The sequence below is a fragment of the Mauremys reevesii genome, linkage group 10 (assembly GCF_016161935.1).
Source record: "Mauremys reevesii isolate NIE-2019 linkage group 10, ASM1616193v1, whole genome shotgun sequence".
Taxonomy (NCBI): domain Eukaryota; kingdom Metazoa; phylum Chordata; order Testudines; family Geoemydidae; genus Mauremys; species Mauremys reevesii.
The window spans coordinates 82,481,689-82,494,229 of NC_052632.1; the positions used below are offsets into that span (position 1 = coordinate 82,481,689).

General features: G+C 44.7%; 1 protein-coding gene across 7 annotated transcripts in view; it reads left to right on the forward strand.

Moving 5' to 3' along the window:
- The window catches only part of LOC120372949 (Grid2 interacting protein), an 85,634-nt gene that overhangs the window by 46,972 nt on the left and 26,121 nt on the right, over positions 1–12,541 (forward strand). For all 7 annotated transcript variants that reach the window (XM_039490532.1, XM_039490537.1, XM_039490533.1 and 4 more), the window contains 5 exons: positions 3,557–3,642; positions 3,971–4,040; positions 6,428–6,522; positions 9,297–9,480; positions 12,269–12,423. In XM_039490532.1, the coding sequence (XP_039346466.1) occupies positions 3,557–3,642; positions 3,971–4,040; positions 6,428–6,522; positions 9,297–9,480; positions 12,269–12,423 (590 nt within the window). The remainder of the gene's footprint in view (positions 1–3,556; positions 3,643–3,970; positions 4,041–6,427; positions 6,523–9,296; positions 9,481–12,268; positions 12,424–12,541) is intronic.

Below are 12,541 nucleotides of genomic sequence, written 5' to 3' on the forward strand. Positions count from 1 at the left end.
AGGTGTGAAACACCCATTTCCATGGCCCCATGTGGCTAGACCTCGGCATGCTTGAAGGCCTCAAGGAGCCTGTTTGAGCCATTCCACAGTGACTAGTAGGACATGTGTTCCCTTCCTTTCCCCTCTGATCTCATTTCATACTTCACAAAAGAATGTGCTGGCTTCTTTTTTTCATTGTCATCACAGCTGGTGAATCCTCCTACGGGACTGACTATAAAGCCATCATGAGACGCTTAAATTGCTTACACGCCTACCAGCATCTTACTGATGGGCACAAGCACAGAACAAATCCCTTTGCAGACAGGATTCCCCACGAGTTGGGACCAGGCCATTCCTTCCCCTGGTGTAGAGGAGCCTCCCACACTTCTCTCATAGTCCTGAGTCTCCCCTCTTGAGTTACTTTGACTCCCCTCTTTATCTACATCACAGTGACTGGACCTCCCCCGGGTTGAGCAGGGCTGGATGTGGCTCTCTCCAGAGCTTACGAACGCTATGCCTGAAGTGTCCAGAAGTGTCTACAGATTGACACAAGCTACTGTGTCTCTGGGTCCCAGCAAGTCACCACCATGGCACTCCTAGTTCCTGCCAGGCCAGAGCGAGGAATTGAATTCAGATCTCAGGCTTGTGCTAACTGTAATTAGATGTGCCATAGTAACACCAGAGTGCTGGGCCAGTTCAGCCCATTCAGCGTTTTCAATAAAAAACGGTCTCATCTTAACACAAAAGCATGAAAAGCCCCATGCTCCCCTGTCTGTGGGAGCCACAGGATTAGGATTGCCTAATTACAAAGAGAATGTTGCAGGCAGGGTGGAATGAAGGTGATGTCTTGGAACCTCCCAAGGGGGGTTATAACACAGATTATCCCTTGCTATTGCACCCTTGTTGTATTTCACAGAATTAGCAAACTAAATTCTGCCCCGATTTACACCAGGTATGCCTTCATGGAAGTCAGGGCGGAGTTTGGTGCACAGAAGCCAGAAATGGAACTAATCAAAACTCCATGCAGTCCATCTCCCTGCCAGCACAGGATCAGTCCTTATAACAAGCTTTCTAGAGCTGTATCCAGTCTAGTCTTAAGTGGCCCAAATGAGGGGGCTTCCATCACGTCCCTGAGACAATTCCACAGTCTAACAAACCTCCTGAGGGGAAGATATTTTTTTAATGCTCACCCCAAATTTTCCTTGCTCAATTAGTCTTAGTATCATCTCAAGTAATTCTTCCCCCCTGTTGTTTGCATCCTCAGGTGACCATGTCTGTGTGTCTCATGTTAAGAATATAGTATTTCTGCTAAACTGCACCGCTGTACATTTGTTAATTAATTGCTTAGAAAGGAAACTTCCAAAGGAGAGCAGGAGTGGGTGTTCTGACTCTCCTTCCAAGACCTGAGCAGTTCTTGCTGCTGCTGACATCCCTTTCTCTCTCCGCAGTAGCTCATCTGCTCTGTGCCAAAAGCTCTCATGTTAATGCACACTAAGCTTTAGCTTCCAGAAAGTTTCAGTTGGTATTAAAGACCGCTTTTATGGCTCCAGAATAGATGGCTTAATCATGTGTCCCCCAGGGCCAGCACTTGCCTGTTCTGCAGCTGCAGAGAGAATATTTTCTTCATTTCAGTTTATTCAACTAGTTCAGTTCAAGGACTAGTTCATTCAAAGTTAAACCAACTGGGTATTGAAAAAGAAGGAAAGCTTGTTTTCCTCTTCCATTCTATGACTAAAAACTAGGTGAGAGAGGGTGAGATCTACTAGTTCTAAAACGTTGAAGGACATGGTGACCAGAAACAATCAATTTAATGTACTAACTACAGATAATACTTCCTTTGTATAATAAATCAGTTAGTTTTACATGCAAAACATACGTTGATCAACTTTTGATTTTTTTATGTGACCAGCATATTTAAAGTAGTTGTATTTAATAAAAAAATTAATATTGTTTATATGACTTTAAATTGCATTTGAATTTCCATCAAATAGAATTTGACACAAATTGCAAGTAAAAAATTAATAATTTGGTAAATAAGAAATGCATCATTTACCATTTTCTAATGTAAAAATTAATCTGAATGTATGTTAAGCTATATACTTGTTTAAATGTATAAATATATAGTGTACCCTCCTGATTAACGAAAAGAAGCACCAATCTTAGTGTAAAGGTTGTATTTGGTAGTAAATCAACATGTTTTAATGGTTACCAACCAATGAAAATCAACCTTTCTTTAGGAAAATAACTAAAAGATACAAATGCAAAACATCATTAAAACTGATTATTTAAATCAAGATTTTCTGATTGCTGATTTAAAGCATGATTAAAATCAAAGATTTAAATCACTTTGATATAAATCATTCCCTGCCCATATTTCAGCAACTGACTTGCCCTTGATTTCAATGGGAGCAGGACTGGGAATGATGCTCAACGTTTTCTCAGTGGCCAATGATTTGGTGAGCCTTAATTTCTGGATGCCCCAGTTGAGGCAGTTGAGTCCAAAAGCACTTGAAGAGCTAGGGCGGTGCTGTTTCTGAGCTGCTATACAACCTGCAGTGGGAGGGGACCCCAGGGTGAGACACCCCTGTGTAAGGAGTGAGTGGCAAGCTGTGCTGTTCACAGACACCTGAGAGTGCTGTGTTCCAGAGCTTTCTGGAGATGCTCTGTAGCTAGCTAATTAGCTGAGGTATTTGTAGAGCACCAAACACCGCAGGGTCCTGGCACAGGCCCTCTCACTGACTACTTGAGGATGGAGGAGTGGGGACATCTGAGGTATGGCTGGCAGACTTCCTTTCTTGACTCATTGTCTGCTCCATCGCCAGGGTCTCCCAGCTGCTGTCACTGCTTGGTCTCTGTCTGAAATTGCCTATAATTAAAGTTTTCCCCCTAGTCGCTGCCGTGTCCTCCAGTTCAGACTACAGCTCCTTTCTCTCTCCAGCTTGCTTCTCCGGTGCAGGGGGAGCTGGAGAAGGAGGTGAATGATTATGTGGGAGATGGGGACTGAGCAATCAGATGATCTGCAGAGGGCCCAGGACATATTTGAATTGGCCCTGCCTGGGGAGAGATGCAGAGCATCTGTCCAACAGCTCTTTCAAGTGCTTTGCATTGTGAGGAAACGTGTTACCCAGGGGCATGATGGGAATTAGCAAGCCTGGGGGATCCCAGAGTGATGTGAATTCTTCTCTTATATGCCACCATCCAAGCTGGTTTAGTGCTTCAACAAACTCTAGTTCAGGTGCTTAGTCAGTGAGTCAGTGGAACTTTCTTTAAAATTTGGCAGCAAACATGTAGGATTTAGTATTATTGTTCTGTATTTCATTGTAATGATTTTAATAGATTATAATAAGTTTAGGTTTTAACATTGGTTGGCAATTTTAAATAGGGTTACGTTTAAAAAATAAACCTGCATTTAATTTAAACAAAAAACTATTATTTAAATTTTAAAAAATCTGAATATTTTATTTAAAAAAAATCATCCAAAACGTGCCATGATGCAGGAAGGGAATATGAAACAGGAACCAAAAGCTTGTTGGGTTTTGATTTAATTCCTTGCTGGATTTTGATTTTCCACCTGCAGAACTGTTCGAGTTTACAAAGGCAGCAAAAGCTTTGGCTTCACGTTACGTGGACATGCCCCCGTGTGGATTGAGTCCATTCTGCCTGGTAAGGAAACCTGACGTTACCAGGTGACATTGAGCTTTACACCAAGATCTAGTCTGAATGGCTGCCAGAAACATTATTTGTTTTTATTACTTTAGCATAAACTCTCGTCCCTTTGATGCTGGCAAGCTGCTTTTCCCCAGAGTATCTTTATGAATTGAGCATTTTCTAGTGAAGTCATTCTTTCAATAGACTAACTTCCCTCTTGAAAGCAGAGATCCCCTGTAACCATATCCACAATCGGCATGTTACTTTGTCAGCACCCTTAATGCATCCCACACTAAAAGACCAGTACAGCTAAATGACACATTTCATTTCCTCCTATATTTAGGCAGCCCAGCTGAGAAGGCTGCTCTCAAAGCTGGAGACCGAATTTTATTTCTCAATGGGCTGGATATGAGGTGAGATGCTGGCTGTTAAAACTGTCTCTTCAAAATGGCTTAACCTTAATATGCAGCAAGCTTAAAACAAACATAAGGAAGTACTTCTTCACACAACACACAGTCAACTTGTGGAACTCATTGCCAGGGGATGTTGTGAAGGCCAAAAGTATAACTGGATTAAAAAAAGATAAGTTCATAGAGGATGAGTCCATCAATGACTATTAGCCAAGATAGTCATGGATGCAACCAGACAGCTGGGACTAGATGGCAGGGGATGGCTCATTCAATAAGTGCTCTGTTCTGTTCATTCCCTCTGAAGCATCTGGTACTGAACACTGTCGGAAGACAGGATACTGAGCTAGATAGACCATTGATCTGACCCAGTGTGGCCATTTTTATGAGAACCCAGGATAGTGTGAAATAGCCAGGCACAACTGTGTTCATGAACATGAGAGCTGTGCAAGTTTGTGAGGAAGGATATAGTAGGTATGTGCACTCATAGGCGCCAACTTTCTCTGCACTGGTGGGTGCCTGTGCCCCCACTGCCGCTGGCTCCACCCTGACTCCACCCCATCCCCGCCCCGGCCCTGCCCCCATTTCAACCCCATCCCCAAAGTCCCCACCCTAACTCCGCCCCCTCCCTTCCCCTATTGGATCCCTTCCCCAAATCCCCACCCCAGCCCCGCCTCTTCCCCCAGCACGCCGCATTCCCCCTCCTCCCCCCTCCTTCCCTGCCCCACGAAACAGCTGTTTCGCGGTGCAAGCACTGGGAGGGAGGGGGGAGAAGCAGGACGCAGTGGCGCGTGCGCGAAGGAGGCGGAGGCGGAGGTGAGCTGGAGCAGTGGGGTGGGGCGGGGCCATGAGGAGCTGCCGGTGGGTGCTGAGCACCCACCAATTTTTTTCCGTGGGTGCTCCAGCCCCAGAGCACCCACGGAGTCAGTGTCTATGTGTGCACTAAGTGGCTACTTAGGTAGGGTGTGAGGTGCTTTTGTGCAAGGGGTGTGTGTGTATAACATATATAAGCAGGCATAGATGTCTCTGCAGTGATCCTGGCCTCATGCAAATGTTTTATTTTAATATTATCATTTCTGTAAGATTGGTATTCCAGACTTTTGTCTTCCATTCCCTTCATTTATTTACAGATCATTCTGCCAATAGCCATGCATAATACATGAAATAATATAAACAATACAGCTCTTAAATATAACAATCCTGGAATCTCTAACTCGAATCAATGTCAATTCAGTTCTGTGTGTTATGTAGTGTGGAAGGGGCAAGTACAAACCAATCCATGAATCCCCCCAGAACAGGTTCCTGAGCATGACACTACACAGACCATAGTATTTCCATCCAGAACTACTTTTCTCCACCTACTATTTGCACAAACAAGGATTTAAAAAACCAAAGCAGTCCAACCCCACCAAACCTTGGCTCGCTCTGTGTCCCATTACACAATGACAGTAGCATTTATTCTAGGGCTAAATCTTATTGTACAATAAGCAGAAGTGAAGTGCTAGAACAGTCTGCATGGTAAAAGAGTGATTCATATTTAAAGGTTAAACATCTAATGCTGCTTTGGCTGGTTCCTGAGTTCTCGATTTTCAGCTGATCCAGCAAACTTTTGGCTGAAGCAGCATCCCCAGAAAACGGATGAGACTATTTGTAGATTACCCTCTGATCCTGCATTTTGGCAAACAGTGTCTCGGGTCTGCTTGTACTTTATCCAAAATGGCTGTACCATCAGCAGGAAAAAAGTGTTTCGCCCTCACTTTGGATCTTCTCTTTAAGTAGAAAGAGAAGAGGGAGACAAGGCTCTGTGAAAGTGTATCACGTTAGATGGAAAGATAAGCTAAGGAGTCTGTCAGCATGAGCTGCAGAAGTGCCTGCATCATTAGCCACAACAGACTCCTTGACTCCCTCCATATACGTGCTCTGTAGTTATTCCATGCTGCAGGCATGGCCGAGAACATCCCACAAATGTTCTACAATGAGGTCCACTGCTGCCCGCAAGCTAGATTCTGTTCTGCATGGGATAGATCACCAGAAGCAGAATTTGCTCCTACATCTCTAATGCAGAGCTGCAGCCCAGGGAGACTACAGCTAGAGTACCATACTCTGCCTCGGTCTGAGCAGCATGCTGAACTTATAGTCCCAGTCAAAAAGATGAAGGCAGCTGTGATCTTCTCCATTTTATACCAAGGGGTGCAGCTGCCAAACTCCTGCCATTGTGCCTTTGTTTGGGTGTCCCTCCCAGACTGGTTATGTTCCTGTTAGATGAATCCTACTTTTCTTGTCAATCCTTTTCATCCTTAGGAGACTTCAGAGATGTCCATGTCACAAATGGTGGGTGCAGTGTAGACTCTGAAAGTGTTATTTATGTGGGTTCTCTTTGTCTGGCTCTGCAGGAATTGCTCCCATGATAAGGTGGTGTCCATGCTGCAGGGCAGTGGGGCAATGCCTACCCTGGTTGTGGAAGAAGGGATGGTCCATTTTCCAGTTGGTAAGATTGCTAAAGAGAAATGCACAACAGGTAGACAGAACGGAAAACCTGGAGTTTACTCTTGAATTTGCCATGTCAGTGCATGGTGGGGCTGGCGGTGGGATGGAGATAACTATCCTTCAAACCACTAAACCTGGTGGAGGAATCTGCCGGGTTTCTCCTATGCTCCCCAGCAAATTTTGCATGTTGGCTTGAGCCTGACACTGCTCCTGCATTAGCCGGAGAGTCACTGGACAACGAGGAAAGGCAGTTCCTCCCCCAGCGGTTGAGCATTCTTCCTCTGGGGTCAGACTTGCTGCTGCCAGCCTTGAGGAAGCAACCCTGGTCTCCGCCCCACCCAGCTATCCAAGGGATCACCGTACTGCTGTTAGTTTTCTGGGCTGGCCCTTTAGAATGACCTGCGTTCAATGCCTGTGCTGTGTATATGACTAAATGAACACACCCGTGCACATGTTGTTGAATATGTAATTTTGTAATTTTGTAATGTAATTCTGCTGTGTTCATGAATAATGTATCCTGTGTAACTTGTGTACTTGTTGGTGAGAATGTCAGAGTCATCGGAACATATGGGGCAAATTCTAGTGTTTCACCAGAGCAACTCCATTGACTTCAGCGCAGCGGAGAGGAGAGCTATGTCTACACTGCATTGCAATGTGGACTATGGGGAGTGGGGTGGGGGAAGGGTGTGTAATTACAGAGTGCTTCCAAGTTCTACGCTCTAACTGCCCTGAGTGGCTGCTGCTGGCGTAAACTAAAAGGTGCATTAACGTAGTCCTCTTTCAAACAGGAGTACAGTAACTTGAACTAGATACGTTTTAGTTCATGCCAGCAGCATGCACTTGGGTCAGTTAGAGCACAGCACTGTGGTGTGTTCTGCAGTTCACACGCCCATCATCTGTACTTTGGTGCAGGGTAGACAAGCCCTAAGTCATTTCCTAAGCCAAGTAAGGGCAGGTTCCGTTAGTATTTTGTTGGAATGCTGCCAAGGAACTCCTAGCCCCAGGAAATACTATTGGGATTCCATGAATTGCACTGTTCCCTTTCCCTCACTGCTGAATCCATTCTAGAGCCGAGTGTTAGGCGCTCGGTGCTCTGAAGGTGCTGTCTTTTGGATGAGAAGGAAAACTGGAATCCTGGCTACATAATAGTGAATAATAATAATAAATAATACCTATTTCTTACATAGCACTTTGCATCAGTAGATCCCAGTGCATTTCACAGTCTTTACTGGATTTATTCTCCCAGCACCCCAGTGAGGGAGGGCAGTGCTATTATCACAGATGGGGAATTGAGGCACAAAGAGGCTAAGTGACTTGTCCAAGGTCACACAAAGTTTGTGGCAGAGCAGGGAATTGAACCTGGAATGCCTAGGCTTGTGCACTAACCACTGGACCATCCTTCCTCTAAAAAAAAAGGTGTCTGGTTTTTAGTTCTGGTGCCTTGCCAAATGCCTACTTGGGTAATTACAGTTTGCAGCCGTAAATTCCCTCTCTAGGTTCTGTTTGATACAGTTTTCTTTATTTCCTGTCTCAAACGGTTGTGTAGTAGTGCTGTGCACTCTTAAACAGCTGCTGTGTCCCACTCCAGAGGTGTCTGTACTTCAGTGGTACGACTAGTACAGCGTGATTGTGGCAAAGTAATTTGACCTCTTTGTGCCTCAGTGTACCCAAGTATAACATTTGAAGTACTGCACTCAAAGAGGATGTTGCAAGGGCTAAGTACATTAAGATCTGTAAAGTGCTTTGAGATTCTCAGCAGAAGGTTCTATAGAAAAAGAAAGTATATGATTTTGTGTATATTTGCTATTCTTAAAAAGAATCCTTCACTTTACAAAATATGACTCATGAGGGGACATAAACCATGTCCAAAAGAGCAGAGAAAGGTCTAAAAGTCTCTTTTTGTACTGATTAAATTTCAGGCCTATTGAAACAATAGAAGCTCCATGATAGTTTATTCTGTTTATATTGGTTCAGCACATTTGAGAATGGCAAGGTTAATGATAAGCTGTGATTCAGCCAGAGTATCTTCTTCTGAGAGCTAAAGTACCCTGTTCACCACATTGCTTTTCAATGGCTGAAGTGTTTTTGTAAATTAGTCTGTTACGTCTGTTTATTTTGAGACAAAGATGCACATATGCTCCCTTACACATTCCTTTTAATATTGGCCTTGGTGGGTTTCCACTCATAATTCACACACTCTGCGTTACCTTGCTGATCTGGCCTTATCAGAGTCCTTCCTACTGATAAAAACACAGAGTCCAGAATGCCTGGGAAATCGAGGCTGCAGATATACAGGGATCAGAGACACAAAGATTGAACCAGTTCTTGCAAGGCTCCCATTGAAGCTAATGGGAGTTTTGTCTGAGTATATGTAAAAGTGGAATAGTTAATTAAATGAGGACAGAGGGTTTTGAGGATTGTCAGATACAGCTTTAAAGCCATGCACATTAGTTTTTTTTTCTCCATAGGTTTGTTTTAAAGGCTAGAGACCCTTTGGCCTTGATAGTTTTTCTTCTCCAAGGGAAGAAATTCCTTGTAGTTACAGGGATAGGTGTTGGTGGACTCGAGTCCTTCTTGTCTTTTCACAACAGACTTGGCTGCAATCATTCCCAGCTCTTTAAATCACTTCCCCTCTTCATGCTGGAGTGCAGATTCCCACAGAGGTACCAGGGCTGAAACTGGATTCTGATGCCTAAACCTGATGCTAAGATTCATTGTTGCCTCCCGTTCTTTATCCATTTAATAATCTCTTTCCTTTGTGTCCATGTGCTGCAGATTCTGAGTCTGCTGACTCCCCGAACCCCTCCTCAGCCCTCACCTCCCTGCAGTGGGTGGCAGAGATACTTCCCTCTAGCATCAAGATGCAAGGAAGGACCTTCAATCAGCAGCTGGAACGTCTGTTGACACCACCCGAGCGCTACATCATCTGCAAATCACTAGAAGGCTTCTTCCAGCATCGGTAACTTATTAAATGCTGTATTCCTTTAGTTGGTTGTGGTGGTGGTGGTGTCCCTGATTACAATCTGCTTCTTGAATCAAAGCACTGAGTCTCGGTATTGATGGCAGATGACAGAACAAGGAGCAATGGTCTCAAGTTGCAGTGGGGGAGGTCTAGGTTGGATATTAGGAAACACTATTTCACTAGGAGGGTGGTGAAGCACTGGAATGGGTTACCTAGGGAGGTGGTGGAATCTCCTTCCTCAGACGTTTTTAAGGCCCGGCTTGACAAAGCCCTGGCTGGGATGATTTAGTTGGGGTTGGTCCTGCTTTGAGCAGGGGGTTGGACTAGATAATCTCCTGAGTTCTCTTCCAACCCTAATCTTCTATGATTCGATGATTGGAACAGACATCAGCTTTATTGACCATATCAGCATTGCCTAGATACCTGCACTGTACTGATTATGGTGCTTAAGGACTTGATCCTATAAGATGCTGAGCACCCTCAATGCCCACTGACTTCAATTAGAGTTGAAGTCACTCAGCACCTTGCAGCCCGAAACTCTTTGTTCTTTCCCATTCTGCCTGGCCCCAGAGTAAACCTGGGATGGATTCTTTGAGTTGTTATAAGGCCTGGAAGGGACCTTCCCAGAACATTGTAAAGGATTCAACTGAATTTTCCTTATCTTTTTGGCTATGTTCCCCAACTATCCACAGGGCCCTGTATCCCAGTGAGTGTTGCTCTGGATGAGGAGATGTGGCCATTGCTCCCCGACTGGGATACTCAGGGCTGCTGTTTAAGCAGCCGCTAGAAAAGGGTGCTGGAAGGCAACATGAGCCGCAGTTTCCCTTCTCCCACAAGTGATGAGCACCCAGTGGGGTACTGATCTGTATTCCATACCTACCCTGTACATATCCATCAGAGAAACCATTAAGATAACAGGGTGGAAAGCCCCATCTGGTCAGATGCCCAGCCCACTGAGGGGTCAGGGAATCATCCAAACCTATTACCTTTTGAGAGTCACCCATAATTGCCCCTTAATCCAACATAAAAATTACCTTGTTCTTTTCATGCAGCACAGACCCCTAGGCTGCCTGGACAGACCCTGAGCCAACAGCATGTCCTGTTCTTACAGTCAGCCCCTTTTGATTAATTTTCATTGCGTTTTATGCCTCTCTTATTCTCCTTTCAGCATTTTGGCTAATGTGTTCCCTTGGCCTTAGCACAAGAATGCCTCAACTTTTCTTCCTGTAATTGAACACATCCTCTTTGCCCTGCTGCAGGCCTTGAAACTGATCTTATGGAGGTGTTGAGAGTGTCAATAATGCACTTGTTTTCCACCCTTGACCCTTAACCTTTTTCATACAATGCTGATAAAGCCATCATCAGGCCTGACATTTGAATATTAGGAGTGATAATGTCCCCGGATGGGTTGCTCAGGACCATCTTTCTTAGAGCCCTGGCATTCATTGGGAAAAGCAGTCTGGCTCTCCTATCCCTTCTACTGGATATTAGTTACTGGATATTAGAGGCGAGTGCAGATGACTGGTAGCCAAGACTCCCAAGTTTTGTTTTCAACTCTGTCACCGATTCGCTGAATGATTCTGGACAAATCACTTCACCTCCAAGACGGGCCAGCCCATTAATAAAATAGGGGTAGTATCTACTTCACAGAGGAATAGGGTGGGCTCATTAATTAGTGCTGATAAACCCCCTGAAGATCCTTGAATGGAACATGTGCTTGAGATAGACAAAGTGTGATTGTCTCAGGTGCTGTGCCAGAGTTGTAGGTAGCCAGAATAATGAGCAATCTTGGCCTTTGCTCAAAGCTGGAAATGAACCTTCAAGCTTCTGTGAGGTTCAAAAAAGTTTGGGTAACTTTTTGCTGCTTCCTCATCTTTGTGATTTCCCACTAATATAAACAGCTTCCATATCTCAGGTGACCACTGCACTGGGATGGACTAGTATCTTAATCCTTTTAACTTGGAATTCTTTGCTATCACATGCAAAATACAGTCTTGGCTCTTAAGAAATCAGTGACGTTACTCTTGATTTAAATCAGCATCACAGAAAGCAGAATCTGGCCGTACATAGAGAGTTCCCTTCCATTGATGCAAGGTTGCCCTTTTCAGGCTAAACAGTCAATCTGTTTATCAGTCCTCTCTGAGGCTTAACAATCCTTTTCCACTTGGTGTAGAGATTTCTACACCATCTTTACATGGCACCATTGGGGAGACCCAGTCCATACTTCGCTGCAGGCTGCAGCTTAAGGCTCTTAACTATGCAGTGGCTGTCTTCTCCACTCAGAAGCCCTGGCTTCACTTTGCTCTGGGCCACTTCCTACTTACTGCCTGACCAAATCTTACCTCTCCCTGGGGGTTCTCCTCCTTCTTCCACCTGTCTATAGGCCTCCTCCAAGGCCCTTTCCAGTCATCTCTCCAAGCCTGCTTCCCTAGCTCCGAGGGGGCTCAGCCTTAGGTCTTATCTCATCCTCACACTGACCCAAGAGCAGTACTTTTTATCACATGGCCTTGAGTCATGCTCTGGGACTGCTGCAGAACTACATTTCCCAGAATTCTTTTGCTTTAAAGAGTCAAGTATCCATGCCAAATGGGCTAGCAGTGCCTGCTTATAAAGGGCCCAGTACAGTTACACAGACAAATAAGAGACAAGCGCCTGCCTACAGGAGTTAAAATCTAAGTTAGATATAGGACAGAAAGGGATGAAACAAAAAGGGAATTTTCATGGGAAGGAATACTGCAGCAAAAGTAGGTGATCATTGTCTTGCCTTCTCTTTTCAACTGTGCAGGAACATCGATACTCTCATAGTGGATGTGTACCCTGTGCTGGACACACCAGTCAAGCAGGTCATTTGGCAGTTTATCTACCAGCTATTGACATACGAAGAGCAGGAGCACTGCCAGCAAAAGATTGCCAGGTTCCTTGGTTACAAGTCAGTGGCAGGTGAGAGGAAAGCTCCTGTACTCTGACATGTGCACGCTGTGTCTCATGACTTCCCTGGGGATTGGGTCTTGTTGCATGTTATCACATTGTCAAGAGCTGCCTAAGATTAGTGGAGGTT